The sequence below is a fragment of the Hyperoodon ampullatus genome (genome assembly GCF_949752795.1).
Source record: "Hyperoodon ampullatus genome assembly, chromosome: 6".
Classification (NCBI taxonomy): Eukaryota; Metazoa; Chordata; class Mammalia; order Artiodactyla; family Ziphiidae; genus Hyperoodon; species Hyperoodon ampullatus.
Genome location: NC_136919.1, coordinates 2,316,236 through 2,332,558, shown reverse-complemented (window position 1 = coordinate 2,332,558; position 16,323 = coordinate 2,316,236). Strand labels below are relative to the sequence as shown.

Genomic DNA, 16,323 nt, shown 5'->3' with positions numbered 1-16,323 from the left:
CACTCGCACACGAGCTGCCGGCTCCCAGCCACTCCCTGCCGAGGGGCTCAAGGAGGAGGCTGCCATGCCAGGACTCTCTCTGGCTTGCCCACCCCAGGCCCAGCCCATCCTGTCACCCTTGGCGATGTCCAGCCCACCAAAAGCCCAGACTTTCCTAACCTCAGGCATCTGGCTGCCCTGGCACCCCTGGAAGAGCGGGGAGACGGGGCAGGAAAAAACCCCAAATGGAACCACAGTGTTTATAAAACAGGTCACTGAATTACACAGAACAATATTTCCCTCGCCGGTGCAATTCCTTCCTGGACCAGCTTCACACAGATGCCCGTGCTGGCCTCAGGCGCTACGGAGGGGGCTCGGCAGCCTGGGAGAACCACAGGGGCTGGGCCGGATGCAGTGAGGGGCTGCTGGAACCGCGACGGAGGCCACACGCATTTTCTTGGGCGCTGGACAGAGACTCAAACAAGGGGCCGCACACGTCTGCCCTCACCCCGTGTCGGGCAGCGGGCAAGGCTGAGGGCTCGGGCGAGGTCCAGAGGGGCTTCTCCTCCCTTCCCTGCTCCCCGGAGGACAGAGGATACCCCCTCGGGAGGGCTCTTGATAAGTATTTGTTCAGTGAGAGACAGGAGGATCCTGGGGCCTCCAGCCCTGACCTGAAGGTCTCCACGACCCTCCCAGCCTCAGGAATGCACATCTTCCTTTGTCAAGGTCCTAGAAGGGGCCACTGTGGGGCAGGAAGGCACCGGTGACCCTGGGCAGACCACCCCCGCCCCGCCCCCCCGCTTTGCTCACAGTTTTCCCCCACCCCCTCTGCCTTCTGCCTGATGCTTTTTTGGGTAAGGAGATTATAGATATGGAAATAGAGAGAAAGAAGGTAAACAGCAAATGGTAAAAGAAGTTTTCTCCAGGTAATCAGATTTGTGCTTATCCACAATCTCAAAATTTAAAAAATAAAACAAACACCTTGACTTCCTCTGCCCTGATGGGAACGCCAAAGGCATGGTGTAGTTCTGACTTCAGCCACCAGGTAGCGGCCAAGACCAGCGCATCCCGTCTCTGAGTGGCCTCAGCCCTGGGGAGGGTGCGGGGCTTCCTCCAAGGGTTTTCTGGGTCCCAGGAGGAGGGAGAGGGACGGACACAAAGGGAGACTGTGTGCTGCGGAGGTGACCACAGAACGCCTACCTACTGGTGGGCCCCCCCCAACGATGCCCCGAGGTAGGTAGTGCCATCCTCATTTGACGACTGGGAAACCGAGGTTTGGAATGGAGAAGGGCCTTGTCCACCATCACGTGGGCAGAGCCTGGGCTGGAGCTCTCGTCCCCTGACGCGTTCTGACTCATTCCACCAATACCCAGGAGGCACCCGGCTTTATTTGCAACACTCAGGATGGCGGTACAAGGATGGGGACCCAGCCACACCCTGCAGCCAGCCAGGACGGGATGGCTTTGAGGCCCATCTGCCTGAGCACTCTCGGCTGCCCCAGGTCCTTAGCCCACCTTCTGTGGCCGTCCCCAGATGTGAGGCTCCAGCAGTGGCGTTCTGCTGCAGAGTCCAGGGCTCATCGAGGTTCCTGCCCTCCAGTGGGGGGGACCTGGGGGCCTCCTGGGGTCCCACTGGGGCTGCCACGGGCGAGGGCTGAGCGGCTGGCCACAGGATTTGGCCCAGGGTGTGGCTGGGGGGGCTGGTGCCACTCCCGACCCAGGGATACCCACACCCCCTGCTGGGGAGCCCACATGAGCAAAAGCCTCGGAGGGGCCTGTCCCATACCAGCCAGGCCGAGAGCAGGAGGAACAACAGAATCAGAGCTGCAGCCAGGGTCAGGGAGGGCACCAGGTCCGAGTGCTCGGGGCCAGGAATGGCATCAGCCGCGGCATGGTGGGGGGTGGCAGGAGCACCGGACAGCTGGGTGTCAGAGACCTTCTCACCGGGGGGCCCTGGCTGGCCCATCTGTGAGAAGGAAGTGAGAGACAGGACTCCGTCTGGGAAGGGCCCCACCACCCACCCACTGCCTGTCCCATCCCTCTCCCTCAGGAAGCCCCCCAGACACAGCAGGAGCCAGGGGCCAAGAGGTGCCCCATAGGTGACCCTGGGCAGTGACTCCCCGAGCCTTGGTTTTTTCCTCTGTGAAATGGGGATGCCGAAGACCACCCCGGGAGGATAAGGACCAGGTGAGACAGCCCCTGGGCCGCTGGCGTTCCCTCCAACCTCCTCACCTTCTCCCTTGAGATGATGGGGGCTGGAAGTCAGGTTCAGCCCCACTGCCCTCCTCGGAGACCTTTTCCCCTGTGCCAAGGCGTCTGGAATGCAGCTAGGCTAGTTTCCAGGGCAGTTGGAAGCCAGCAGGCTCATCTGGAGGGACCAGAACTGCAGGAGGATTTGTATCAAGGCTACCAGCTGCTCTCTGCCCACACGGCAGCGAAGGAAGTAGGCACCAGGTTACATCCATCTTACAGATGAGAAAAATGAGGCTCAGTAAAGGAAGTGGCTCCCAAGAAGCCCCAGAGTTTGGCAGAGAGGGTCCTGGCAGCCTGAGACCCTATCCTCAGGCTCCTCTTCCGTACAGGGACAGAGTTTGGACTAGGTCACTTGAGCTGCAATGGCCTAGATCAGCCAGCAAGGTCCAGGAGACGTGGAGTGGTCTCTGTCCAGCCCCTTCCCAACCCCAACCCAGGCAGTTCTGCAGGGCATTTACCTTCCAGCCATGGGGGCTCCCATGTCCTGCGAGAGGGCTGCCCCGGAGCTGCCAGATTCCCCAGGGACAGACACCAGTGAGTGGCGGCCTGAATGGATCAACTAGGGGCCCTTTCCTCTAAAGAAACCACCCCCTCTGGGGCTTCCCCCAGGGAGTGGCTGGAGCTGCGAGGCGGGGAAGTGAGGGCCCCAGCCCCCGCGTGGGTGTGTCCAGGGCTCTCCCAGGCCCAGCAGAAACAGGTGCCTCAACTCCCAGACCAGCGCTTCCTGCTGCCTCTAAGTTGAGACTTGCGCATGGGGCCTGGGGGAGGCTAAGGAAGAAGGGCAGGCTCTAAAGTCAAGCCAGCAAGGGGTCTCCTGGCCCTGGATGTGTGCCCATGCTGTGCCAGGCGCAGGGTGGGCGGGAGAGGGGGGATAGTCCCACCCCACCCCCAGAGGCCAGGTTCCAGAGCAGCCCATCTAGAGTGGGCAGGAGAGAAGGTAGGAGGGTTCAGAGGCCTGGGGACCACAGAAATGATCTTTGCTGTAGGAAATTATCCCTTAAGGGCAAAGATGTTCATCACATTGCTAATTTTAAAAGCAAAAAGGTGTGAAATAACCTTAATGCCCATGACAGAAGACTCAAGAGCAAATCCAGGGTTGTCCACTCAAGAACCTTAAAAAGCCGGTAAGACAGGATTTTAAACAAGGAGAGTCATACCAGCTTTATTCTTTTAGCCCAAAACTGAAAATAGCCTGTCCAGGAGGGAGAAATTTCCCCTTACCCTTCTTGGTTATTTTGGCTGGTCTAATAGTTAAATTGACACAAGACAGATTCACAGAAGGAAAAAAAACAAATTGAACTTCTTACATACAGAGGTCTCATAGATATGGAACCCAAAGAAATGACCAAGGCAGGCAGCTTTTATGCTTTTTAGACAAAGAAACAACAAATTTGTGGAGAACTGACAAGACAAAGACACTTAGGCTTGGGTACTCATTAGGGAAGAAACTAGGCAGAGTTTGTTACACAGACATCTTGCCCGGAATTCCCCATCTCTGGTGATAAGGATGCCTCTCTACCTCCTGGTGCAGCAAGGGTATATTCCACACGGGAGATTTATTTCCTGCTTTCAGGGGGACAGAGAGGAGGGTCAGAGTACTCTTCTTGCATCCACTGTTTCTCAAGTAACTTTAATTCAGCATAACGAATCTGCCACTTCGGCATATTTGGGGGTGGCTTGCCCCAAGCTTCGTGAAACCCAACCACCCACCAAAGGATGGAACTTAACACACACACAGCAACAAAAAGAGAACAAAGCACTAGAAAACACAGCACGGATGAACCTCATAGATGTACTGAGTAAAAGAAGCCAGAAAAAAGCACTTAATATATGGTTCTCTTTCTATGAAACTCTAGGAAAGATTAATCTACAGTCACAGAAAGATGATTAGTGGTTTCTCAGGGATGGGGGAGGAGTATTGACTGGGAAGGGGCACCAGTATCCTTCTTGGAGGATGGAAATGTTCTATATCTTGATTGGGGGGCCACTGGGTGACACAGTTGTCAACACTCATCAGTCTACACATTAAAATGGGTTCATTTTACTGTGTGTAGATTGTCCCTCAATAAAGCTAACTTTAAAGGAAAAAAAATTGGAAAAAAAAAAAAGAGCCAGAAACAAGAGCAGGAAGATCTAATCCACAACGACAGGAATCAGAGTGACAGGACCTCAGGAGGGTGGGCATGACTGGGAAGGAATACTTGGGACTTTCTGGGGGTGATCAGAAGCTTCTTTCTTGATCTGAGCCGTGATTCCTAGGTGCACACAGAATTTTATTCATTGAGCTGCACCTTTAAGATGTTACTGAGCTCAGGTCTGGCTGCTCGAAGCTTGAAAGCCAATACTCAAGAAACAAGTGTTGGTAGGAAAGGAAAGGTTGCTTTATACAGGAGGCCAGCAACCTGGAGGAGAAGGTGGACTTGTGTCCAAAAGCCAACTCCCCCTGCCAATCAGAGCCTTTAAAGGGGAGTTTCAGGGGTGTACAGGCAAAGGGAAGGGTCTACATGCAGAAACAGCACAGTCAGCTCCGACAATCATCTTGAAATTGGTCTTGTGGTGGTCTCATCAGTGTCATCTTGTTTTAAGTACAGTTTAATCTTCAGTTCCAGGGTTGGTTTGTGCCCATTTCTTTGAGGCCAATTCTTGGAACTGAGATGGAGCAGCTGATGTCATGGCTACAGTGTGGTCATCATGGAGTTAACTCTTTCTACCTAGTGGGGGTTTCAGTATTGGCAGAACAGCTCAAAGGGTATGACTCAGAATATTATCCATAGCCTTTGAGGAGGAACTAAAGGTCCTTGACTTTGTTTAATGACTAAACTTTATTATTTTGTCCTGTTTGCTTTTCTTTGCTTCTGCATTTTTCCACTTCTCTGATTAAATTTATTCTATGGATAAAGTTTTCCTACAGACAAAAGGCAGGCGGAGGACATGGAGGGGGCAGTCTGTCCTGGGAAGGCCCCATGGGATCCTGCTCAGTTTTGTTTTTGTTTTTGTTTTTGTTTTGCGGTACGCGGGCCTCTCACTGCTGTGGCCTCTCCCGTTGCGGAGCACAGGCTCCGGACGCACAGGCTCAGCGGCCATGGCTCACAGGCCTAGCCGCTCCGCAGCATGTGGGATCTTCCCGGACCGGGGCACGAACCCATGTCCCCTGCATCGGCAGGCGGACTCTCAAACACTGCGCCACCAGGGAAGCCCCCTGCTCAGTTCTGATGTGTTACATCTCAATTTTCAAAATATGGTCATGAAGGCTATGCAACATTACAGCAAGAATCACCACTTGTTGGGTGTGCCTGAGTCCAAAGACTATGCGCTTGATGGCAAGAAAATGCTTAAAACACAGTGTGAGGTGGTCACACAATCAGATACACACTCAGCGGGCAAACACACAAAACAGACACATGGGGAAAAGAGAGGAAGGAAAGACACTAAGATTCCAGCAGGGTGAGGCTGTTGGCAATGGATGTGGCTTTCCCACATCTCTGTTTTCTCTATTCTAATATATGTGGTTATATTTTGATGATTATAAAAGAGAACTATAACAACTTTTAAAAACACTTTGCTATTTTGATAGCTAAAATTTGGAAATAACCCAAATGTTCAACAACAAAGAATCGGTTGTAAAATATATGTGGCACATCCATTCAGCAGCATAGGGTGTGATTCAGCCTCCTCCATCTGAAAAAGTCCAAAGCGAGAGCTGGAACTAGTAATTCAGTTTTGTTTTGTTTTGTTTTGTTTTGCGGTACGCGGGCCTCTCACTGCTGTGGCCTCTCCCGTTGCGGAGCACAGGCTCCGGACACACAGGCTCAGCAGCCATGGCTCACGGGCCCAGCCGCTCCGCAGCATGTGGGATCTTCCCGGACCGGGGCACGAACCCGTGTGCCCTGCACTGGCAAGCGGACTCAACCACTGCGCCACCAGGCAAGCCCCAGTTTTGTTGTTTTTGTTGTGTGGTGTGTGTGTGTGGTTTGCGTTTTTGTTTGTTTGGGTTTTTTGTTGGTGGCGGTGGTGGTTTTTTTGTTTTAAGAATGGGCTTCCAAGGCTTCCCTGGTGGCGCAGTGGTTAAGAATCTGCCTGCCAATGCAGGGGACACAGGTTCGAGCCCTGGTCCGGGAAGATCCCACATGCCGCAGAGCAACTAGGCCCGTGAGCCACAACTACTGAGCTTGAGCGTCTGGAGCCTGTGCTCCACAACGGGAGAGGCCGTGACAGTGAGAGGTCCGCGCACCGCGATGAAGAGTGGCCCCCGCTTGCCGCAGCTGGAGAAAGCCCTCGCACAGGAACAAAGACCCAACACAGCCAAAAAAAAAAAAAAAAAAAAAAGGGCTTCCAGGGAATTTTCAGGTTCTGCTTTTCTTATTTTTAAATGCTATCTTATAACCTGGATGATTCGCTACAAGCCCAAGTCACTTCTGCAATCAGAAATGGGGAAAATATGTCTCGTCCACTGGAGTCGCCACCCCCTCTTCCCTCTGCCTTCACTCCACACACCCTCGGCTGCGGCTGTCCCAGATACTCGCGAACCTGATTTCACCGCGTCAAGGGGACAGCGGTGACTCTGAGACGCGATGTGGCAGGCAGAGAGGCCGTCGAGGGCAAGGCGGAGCACACAGCCTTCCTCTCCACAAGTGTTCGCTGTGTGACCTTTGCGCGTCACGGCCCCTCTCTGGGCTTCAGCTTCCTCCTGCCTATAGCAACTGGGCCCCAGGGGTGGGACGCAGTCTGCGCCCCGGGGATGGTACCCAGCTTGGACCCAGACGCGGACACAGACGAACGGGGAAGGGCTCTGCCTCCAGGCCCTGCACGACTTTCAAGCGGCTCCCTCCGTGCGGGTTCCCGTCCCCTAATCGAGCCCCGGGGCCTCCAGGGGCGCACGAGGGGCCTGCCGCGTCCAGGGAAAACCCTGCCGCCCCGTCGGGGCTCCTCCGCCCTACACCCGAGTCGGTTCCAGGGTAAAGCCCGGCCGCCCCACCCCAGCGCCGCACCCCGCATCCTCAGCATCCGCACCACTCGTGGCCGCCTCATTGGCCGGCGCCCGCTCTGCAGGGCCGCCCCGCAGCCAATCGCGGTCGTGGGGGCGGAGCTTCGGGCTCAGCCGGATGCTCCCAGCAGCTGCGGCCGGACGCGCCTCTGGCCGGAGCTGCCCCGGACTATCATCGGCGGCGCACCCTGACAGGAGAAGCCGGCCATGCAGGAGCCGCTGCTGGGAGCCGAGGGCCCGGACTATGACACCTTCGCCGAGAAGCCGCCCCCGTCACCAGGGGAGAGGACGCGGGTCGGGTGAGAGCCTCTAGGCATAGGGTCTGCGGGTGGAGGCTAGGGATGGCCCCGGTACCCTCCAGTGGGCAGCTGGCTCCCATCTTGGGCCTCCACTGACTGTCGGTGAGTGGCCACCAAGGGGCCATCTGGTTCCCTCCTGCCCCAGACACACTAGTCCTATTTAAGGAGCCGGTCCTCCTGAGTACAGGGCCCAGCCCCCAACTGGCAGAGACAGGGCGACTGAGAGCCAGAGGGGGCGAGGGTTTCGCCTGAAGTCACACAGCAAGCCTTGAATGGCAAAGCTGGGGGCAGACACCAAGCCTCCTCTTGTGGGAATAGTGCTGTGCACCTGCGTCTCAGCCACAGCAGTGGGCTGCAAGGGCTGTCCTCATGCCCTGGGGGCTTCCCAAGGGAGCTGGTGCTCAGGCCTGGGAGGAGCCAGTCCGACCTGCTCTTGACCCAGCCGTCCCCAGCACTGCCCTCTGAGCGGGTAGCCACCGTGCTCAGGACAGGCAGCAGTTAGGCGAGGAGGGACTCCGAGATTCTGACTGCCCTGCACCCCCCGTGCACCAGGGCCCTGCGGAACAAGAGGGTGTTCCTAGCTACCTTCGCTGCTGTGCTGGGCAATTTCAGCTTCGGGTATGCCCTGGTCTACACGTCCCCTGTCATCCCAGCCCTGGAGCGCTCCTTGGATCCAAACCTGAGTCTGACCAAAACCCAGGCATCCTGGTTCGGGGTAAGAGCCACGCTCTGAGCTGGAGAGGGGCAGGGCAGGGCAGGGGGGGCAGGGACGCACTGAGCTCCGTCCCAAGCTAGGAACCCCCCGAAGGTCAGCCTTGAGACCCCCTCCAGGGCCCTGGCCTGCCCCCTCCCCCACCCACTTCAGGCTGGGGTGGGGGGTGGAGGGGTGGGGTGAGGCCAGATAATGGCTCTGAAATAAGAGGAGGAAGTGAAAGCTGATGGAGAAGGCGTGGGAAGGAGCAGGTGGGGGGGTGTCCCTTAAGGTCTCCACCCAGCGGGGCTGAGGGCTCCCCAGATCCCCCCACCCAGAGCCGGGCTGTCACAGCAGAGAGGACACCTCCCTGGACGAGGGGTGGCAGGAGAATCAGCTACTAATGGAAAGAGCACTGCTGGGGCACGAGGGTCCCAGGATAGATGGTGGGCATGTAAGTAGGAAGAGCACAGGTCCCGAGAGTCCCAAGATTCTAGAATGGCAATCTTAGTGGCCTCAGATTTACAACCACAGCAAGTCAGCTAAGATAATAATACCCAACGCAGACTGCGCACCTAGTGTGTGCTGGGCCTATGCTAGGCACTTGCCGTGAGAGCCGGTTTACTCCAGGGCCAACCCTATGAGGTGGGTGCTACCGCTGTCCCCATAATGCAGCTGAAGAAACTGAGGCTCAGACAGGCTGAGCACCGTGCCCAGGTCACTGACCGGATCCAACCTGGTACACTCGACAGGGAATCCGAGAACCCCCAAATCTTAAAATCCCAAGGGCTTCAAGTCACAGAGTTCTCCTGCCTGCTCCATCACAGTGCTAGACATTTACACATCAGGCTGGACAGAACCACCGCAGACAGCTGTTGTGGCATCCCTAACAAACAGCTGTCCACGCGCTGCTTGTACCCCTCTGGAGACAGGAGGCTCACTACCATCCAGGGCCCTAGTCCGGCAGCCCAGGCTCCTGGGACAGCCTGGGAAAGCAGCTGTCTCTAGGCTCTGACGGGGCCCTGCACCCTTTCCCTGCAGTCCGTGTTCACCTTGGGTGCGGCGGCCGGGGGCCTCAGTGCCATGGTGCTCAACGACCTCCTGGGCCGGAAGCTCAGCATCATGTTCTCGGCTGTACCCTCGGCCGCCGGCTATGCGCTCATGGCAGGTGCCCACGGCCTCTGGATGTTGCTCCTGGGGAGGACGCTGACGGGCTTCGCTGGGGGACTCACAGCTGCCTGCATCCCGGTAAGGCCAGGACTGCCCACCCCGGTCCTCTCACTGCCTCAGTATTTGCACTGACCACCATCAGCTGAGGTCTCCTGGCCTCGGATCCCCCTGGTCAACAGGGATAGGTTTGCCACGGAGCCTCAGCTCAGCCCCACCAGGGCAGCCAATCTGGGGGGAATCTGACACCAGTCCCAAGCCGCCCCCAACTCTGGACTCCCCCAACTTCCCGTCCTGAGTCCTGACACACCCATTGCTTAATCAGAGAAAATCCACATTGAGCAACACAACGGGAAAGGGGAGGGAAGTCCCTGCCCTGCACCCTTCCTGGGACCCCCCTCGTCTTACCCACCATTCCACACACCCCCTCAGGGGCTGGGCAAGCCCGGCACAGGACGAAGGCCCCTGGAAGGAGCAGAGGCCAGAGTCTGGTGCCCTCGGGCCTCCCAATTCCCAGCCTCACGTCCCCACGTCAGAGCTGAGTGCTTCTGCCCACCTGACAGGGCACCTGAGGCCCGAGGGAGGTCATGCCGTGAGTCACGATGAGGACGAGAACCCCACCGGAAGCCCCCACTCCCTGCTCCCCACGGCTCACCGGGCCACCCCTGCTACCTCAGCCGGGCCCAGGCCCCTGTGTTCTCAGCAGAGGCCGGGGGTGGGGATGTGTCTTGCAGGTGTACGTGTCTGAGATTGCTCCCGCAGGCGTCCGTGGGGCCCTGGGCGCCACACCCCAGCTCATGGCCGTGTTTGGATCACTGTCCCTCTATGCCCTTGGCAAGTATCATCCAAATGCGCACTAGGCACCTCCCCCCTGTGCAGGCTGGGGGGTGGTGGGGTGCTGCTGAGCAGACGGGGTGGAAAGGGGTGAACGTGCCCCCAAACAAATTCCACGCTGGGAGGCCAAAGGCATAGCTACCATCATGCTGTGTGCCTCCAGGCAGTTCCCTGCGCCTCTCTGGTCATGAGGTCCCACCCCTAACTGGGCAGTGAGGGCTTCTCTTGGGCTGGCAGTCTTTAAACTGTCTTTTAACAGCAGGATGTTTTCTGTCAAATAGTCTTAGGTGGGAAGACCATAGAGAAGAGTGATCAGAGTGCAGCCAGCTGAGGTGGGGTGGGGGTTTGGTGGTAGAGGCCCCAGGACCTTGCTGCTCAGGCTACTCCTCCATCACCTTGCCGTGGCCCTCGAGGCCCTCCAAGGACCTGGGCCCTGTGCCAGGGACCAGGCAGTCCCTGTGGCCCCTCTTGATTTAGACCACAGAGGCCTGGAGCAACCACGGTAGGCTTCCTGTAGGAGGTGGCCCTGGGACTCACACCTGAGGGCAAATGAGGCTGCTCAGAGGCCCCGGTGGGAGGGGTTCTGTGTCCAGCCCAGCCCCAGCTCCTCACCCACTCCTTGTGCCCAGGCCTGCTGCTGCCGTGGCGCTGGCTGGCCGTGGCCGGGGAGGGGCCTGTGCTTGTCATGATCCTGCTGCTCAGCTTCATGCCCAACTCACCTCGCTTCCTGCTCTCGAGGGGCAGGGACTCGGAGGCGCTGCAGGCACTGGCCTGGCTGCGAGGGGCTGACGCTGACATCCGCTGGGAGTTCGAGCAGATCCAGGACAACGTCCGGAGACAGGTGTGGGAGGGGTGGGCGCCCGCAGCACTGTGGGGCTGTGGCCATTCACTAGGCTGTCACGAGCCTCAGTTGCTTTTCCTAGAGAACAGGGATAAGAGCAGTTCCCACCTCTAGGAACAAAGGGTAGGGGGGTGGGATGTCGTGGCCCCTGGCCCAGGGCGCATGCGCCGTGCGGTGGATGCCTGGGGGCCCGGCGATACTGACAAGCAGGGGTCTGCCTTGGCCCACCAACTGATCCAAGAGCCTGGGGGTCCACGCAGGGGTGTCCGGGCCTGTCCCCAGAGCCAGGGTTGCCTCAGTGCTGGGGATCTTTCCTGGAGGAGGGAAGAGGGGAGCCTCCTACCCAGCTCCATGCAGCCCAGGGCGGGTTGGTGCCAGCCGGAGGGGCGGGCACAGCCCCCTCAGCGTCAGCCTCGCGTCTCCAGAGCAGCCACCTGTCGTGGGCCGAGGCCCGGGACCCCCACATGTACCGCCCCATCGTCATCGCCTTGCTGATGCGCTTCCTGCAGCAACTGACGGGCATCACGCCCATCCTCGTCTACCTGCAGCCCATCTTCGACAGCACTGCAGTCCTGCTGGTAAGAGCCCGGCCCCACACCACCCGCTCTGCCCCCAGATCCGGGGAGGGCATCCCTGCGGAGGATCTGCTCTGTGCCGGGGTCTGGGATGCACGCACACGCGCAGACACCAGCATCTCTTAACTGTTTCTGGGCCAACCACCTGTTCTCAGAGGAATGTTGGTAAACAAAGCTTGCATGTTTTAAAATAAGATAGGCAGAATTACAAGGGAAACCAGTTTTGTAGAAGCATAGGCCCCCTGGGAGCCACAGATCCCGGGTTCAGAGCATCTGCCACCTGCTGAGGACGTCACCTCCCCTCCAAACCTCAGCTTCCTCCTCTGTGAAGCCAGCATGGCTTCATCCACCCTTCCTGGGGCTCAGAGGGAGATGAGATCTGAAAATGAGCGACAGCACGGTTCCACAAGTTGCTGTTATGCCTGGATCCGGTGCCAGCCCTGGGCTTAGTGGTGGGCACAGCAGTTGTGCCCCTGCCTGCAAGGGCCCCATGGGCCGGGCTGGGCGACCAGCGAAACAGCCTGGCACAAAGCAGCTGAGCCTGGGGCCTGACCCTGCAGAGCCTCGGCGGGGGCGGGGGCCGGGGGGAGGAACAGCAGGCTGGGGTCCCTCAGCCCCGGGGGCTTCCTCCTTGCAGCCCCCTGAGGACGACGCCGCCATCGTGGGAGCCGTGCGGCTCCTGTCCGTGCTGATCGCCGCCCTCACCATGGACCTGGCCGGACGCAAGGCTCTGCTCTTTGTCTCAGGTGAGCACAGGCTGCTCACATACACTCATTGACTCCTTCAGCAGCTGCCACGTGTCTTGTCAGCCCTCGCGGTGGGAGCGCCAGGGGGCCTGGGTCAGACCTGCCCTGGTGGCCTGCGTCTCCCCAGCATCTCCCCAGCAACCGGCGAGGGCCCAGGCATCCAGAAAGGTCTGCTGGGGCTCATGGGAGCAAACGAGACCACGATGACACACACGCTGGGTGTGACGGGAGCCCAAAGGCGGGCTGGGTGGGAGCTGGCTGCCCTGCAGGAGGAAGCCTCCAGTCACAGGCGGCCTGAAGGGGACTGGGCCACACGGGGTACAGCGCGCTGAGGGGTGCTGGCTGAGAGGGTCCCGGCCCCCCGAGGGCCACCTGTCTGTCCACAGCGGCCAGCATGTTTGCTGCCAACCTGACACTAGGGCTGTACGTCCATTTCGGTCCAAAGCCTCTGACCCCCAACGGCACCATGGGCCTGGAGAGTGTGCCCCTGGGAGGCACAGAGCAGCCCCTGGCCATGCCCACCAACTACCTCACCATGGTGCCCCTGCTGGCCACCATGCTCTTCATCATGGGTAGGTGTGGCCGTGCTCGACGGGGTCTGGGGACGGGGCTGTCTTGGGTGTGAGTTGCGGGGACGCGCTGGTGTCGTGGGCTGTCACTGCTGTCCTGGAGGCCGGGGAGCCGTCTCTCAGCAGCTCCAGGGAGACACGAGAGGCCTTCTTCCCCCCCCAACCCCCGCCCCCCCCCAGCCCGACAAATGGGCTCTGAGCCCACCCCTCCCCGCTTCCGGCAGGCTACGCCATGGGCTGGGGGCCCATCACCTGGCTCCTCATGTCCGAGATCCTGCCGCTGCGGGCCCGCGGCGTGGCCTCGGGGCTCTGCGTGCTGGTCAGCTGGCTCACCGCCTTTGCCCTCACCAAGTCCTTCCTGCTGGTGGTGGTGAGTGCTCCGCCCCCGGGGGCCTGGGGCCTCTCTGGCCGGTGCCCAGGGCTGTGCTGAGGCTTCTCCGCGTGTCCCCTCGGCCTTAGCACACACCCCCTTCACGCCGAGGCCAAGGGCCGTCAAGTGACAACGTTCATTTCAGCAAACAGACTCGGCTCAGGGAACTGTGGGGAGAAGTCAGGTGATTGACCTCCCAGGCCAAGGTGGGACCCAAGTCCAGAGAGCCACACCCGCCTGCCCTGCCTGTCACCCTCCGGGGTATCTGGGCCTTCTGTCTGGGTGGGCAGTTTGGGTCTCTCCGCCAAATGCTTCCCCATCCTGGCTTCACCCAGCCTCTCGGTTCAAACCCCCAGCAGGCCCTGAAGCCAACCACAACCTCCAAGTTCCAGCTCCCAACTCCCAAGTGGGAGAATCTGGTGGGGACAGCTTGGATGGGGCCTAGCCTGGTGCAGTCAGTGGGTCAGGGCAGGGTTGGGGGCGCCCAGAGCAGGTCAGCCAGCTGTGGTGGCAGGCCTGCTGCAAGTGGGCCTGTGGGACAGCTGAAAATGAGAGGTGGGCACTGGGACCAAGGAGAGAGGCCGGTGTCTGGGGCAGGGTGGGCTCCGGCTGGGAGAAGTCAGTCCTGGGCCCAGCACAGAGGAAGGCTGTCTGCACCCCTCAAGGACTCCAATGCCCTGCTGAGGCACTTGGATTTCATGCTGGAGACAGTGGGGAACCCGGGGGTGGTCCAAGCAGGGGAACAAGATGAAGGCCTGCCCCCCAGGCTGGCTGATGCTCGCAGGGCCAAGAAGCTGGTGCTGGGGCGGAAGGACCTTTAGGGTTCCCCTGTGACCCGGAGCCCTTCTTCTCCCCCAGAATGCCTTCGGCCTGCAGGTGCCTTTCTTCTTTTTTGCTGCCGTGTGCTCCGTGAACCTGGCCTTCACCGGCTGCTGTGTGCCCGAGACCAAGGGCCGGTCGCTGGAGCAGATCGAGTCCTTCTTCCGCAGCGGGAGGAGGTCCTTCCTACGCTAGGGCGGGGCCTCCGCCGCTGAGGGCCAAACCACTGGGTGGTGGAGCATGTCGGGGCCCCAAACCTGCACCCCGCGTCCAGGAGGCGGTGTCAGCCCGCCGCCAGCCAGGGCACAGGAGGACCGGCCAGAGGCCTCACGGCACAGCACACGCACCGGCTCTGGGCAGGCAGCACCCTGTCCAGCCTCGGCCCTGGCTCAGGTGGCCCCAGTGTCACCCACTCATCGGCCAGACCCACCGACGGAGGGGGCAGCCACATGGCCCCGGGGCCAAGGCCTTGTTGGGCGACCTCGGGCCTAGTGCTCACTCACGCGTGGAGGGCCACGCCGAGGACACACAGGGCTGCTGGCGGTGCAGCGGCTCCGCACAGGGACGTCGGCCCTCCTCCTGCTCTGATCACCTGGCGGCCATTGAGCCTCTTGGCTTTGGGGACCAAGACAGGAAACTGGGCCTGTGAGGCCTATGGACACCACAGGGACCGTCCTGGACCCCCAAAGGCCAGGACCCAGCGTGGACACTCCCTCCTACACCCACCCGCCTTCTGGGAACAGGAAGCGCTCGAGTTCAAGCCGCGTTCACCCTATTTATACAAATAAATCGGGCCACGGCCCAGGAGAGGAAGGAGTGGGATTTACTCCAGGTGGGGGAGCCCCCCCAGCAACCAGGCTGGACCCAAATTCTCAGCCGAGGTCGCCAGGGCCTGCTGCCCCAGGCCACCTCTCTATGGCCACCCCAAGCTGCCCACAGCCAGGCAGAAGGAAGAGGCGACGGCCGTGGGGTTCCAGCCCCTCCTAGCTGTGTGAGCTCAGCCAAGCCACCGTCCTTGTCTGAGATGCTGGGAGCAGGCCAGCACAGGGCCAGCAGCATAGGGGACCTCGATACCGTGGCAGTTGCTCCCGGGGCTGGCCCCTGCTCAGCCGGCATCTGGGCATCCCTACCGCTTATTTAGTGCCCCGGAGGGAGACGGTAACAGGCGGACCGCGCGAGCAACCATACAAACCGCTACCAGGCTTTATTGCTCAAAATGCAAGCCAAACACTGAGAGTAAACAAGGACCACGAGAGGACAGAGGCCAGGGCTGCAGAGGTGGGAGAGGGCCCTGGCGGCCCCGCCCTTCCGCCACCCGGCAAGGTGGGACCCCCCCCCACACCGCCCCCCGACTGGGAGGCAGGATCGCAGCTCCAGGGCTGCTCGGCTACACTTGTTTGGAGCCTCGGCAAGTGACCTGCCCACTCTGGCCTGTGACCGAGGGGCTGGAGGGCCCACCCAACTTCCTCACAGGGCAGAAGCGCGAGCTTCCTCAACACACAGCCAGCCCTTCTCCTCCTGCAGCAAGAAGACCCCCATCAGCAAGGCCCCGGAGGCAGGGGTAGGAGGGACCCCAGAGTCCCGCTTCCTGGGTACGAATGAGCCAAGAGGGGCAGGCAGGGCCCTGGCTCCTCCTGGGAGGTAGACAGGTCTCATTCACAGCACACGCAGGAGAGACACACACACACACACACCCTGCCGGCCCGGAGAGACCTACAGCCCACAGCCCTTTGAACCCAGCGCTGGCCTGAGGAAATTGGTCCCAGAGGACCCCTGAAGGCACGTGTCGGGCTCCCTGGAGAGCTGCTGGGGGACGCTGCTGTGCCCGGGACAGTGCCTGCCCTCCCAGCCTCAAACACAAACCCCAGAGGTGAAAAGTCCCTCTGGGAAGCAAAGACCGGGGCGCAGCCCTGGGGCTGGTTCCACAGAGCAGGAGAGGGCCCCTGAGCTCTGGGCGCCCAGAGCAGGCCCAGCCTGGGGTCCTGGGAGGGGCAGGAGCTGAGCCCCAGGCCACCCGGGCGGGCCAGGCCTGTCACACACGCCAATGGCTGAAACCAGTCCAACAACCAGAGCGGCCAGTGGGCAGGGCGGAAGGAAGGGACGGCACACGGAGGGAGGCTGGGGAGACGACGTGCACGTCCACACAGGCCCCGCTCCCTGGTGGCCTGGCACCCAGCGCAGTGGGGACAGCTCACGG

The 16,323-nt window shown here is 60.2% G+C and overlaps 1 protein-coding gene and 1 long non-coding RNA gene across 3 annotated transcripts; one reads left to right on the top strand and one right to left on the bottom strand.

Moving 5' to 3' along the window:
- Window positions 1–1,357: 1,357 nt before the first annotated feature.
- LOC307054242 lies at window positions 1,358–2,759 on the bottom strand. Its single transcript, XR_013810934.1, has 3 exons — window positions 2,690–2,759; window positions 2,211–2,443; window positions 1,358–1,944 (listed from the first exon to the last, which is right to left on the bottom strand). It is a non-coding gene; the product is annotated as an uncharacterized lncRNA (long non-coding RNA).
- A 4,648-nt stretch (window positions 2,760–7,407) lies between these two features.
- Window positions 7,408–14,927, top strand: SLC2A6 (solute carrier family 2 member 6; the record flags this gene model as incomplete). 2 transcript variants are annotated; one of them, XM_079706808.1, is made up of 10 exons in its annotated part: window positions 7,408–7,514; window positions 8,067–8,229; window positions 9,247–9,453; window positions 10,107–10,206; window positions 10,836–11,047; window positions 11,473–11,625; window positions 12,260–12,368; window positions 12,755–12,940; window positions 13,162–13,307; window positions 14,166–14,927. In XM_079706808.1, 10 exons carry the CDS (start codon window positions 7,423–7,425, stop codon window positions 14,319–14,321), a joined length of 1,524 nt encoding a protein of 507 aa, XP_079562934.1. In that variant the 3' UTR covers window positions 14,322–14,927. The 2 variants fall into 2 exon arrangements, with proteins under 2 accessions (XP_079562934.1, XP_079562933.1); XM_079706807.1 differs by lacking the exon at window positions 12,755–12,940 and having other exon boundaries at window positions 7,423–7,514.
- Between the last annotated feature and the right edge of the window lie 1,396 nt (window positions 14,928–16,323).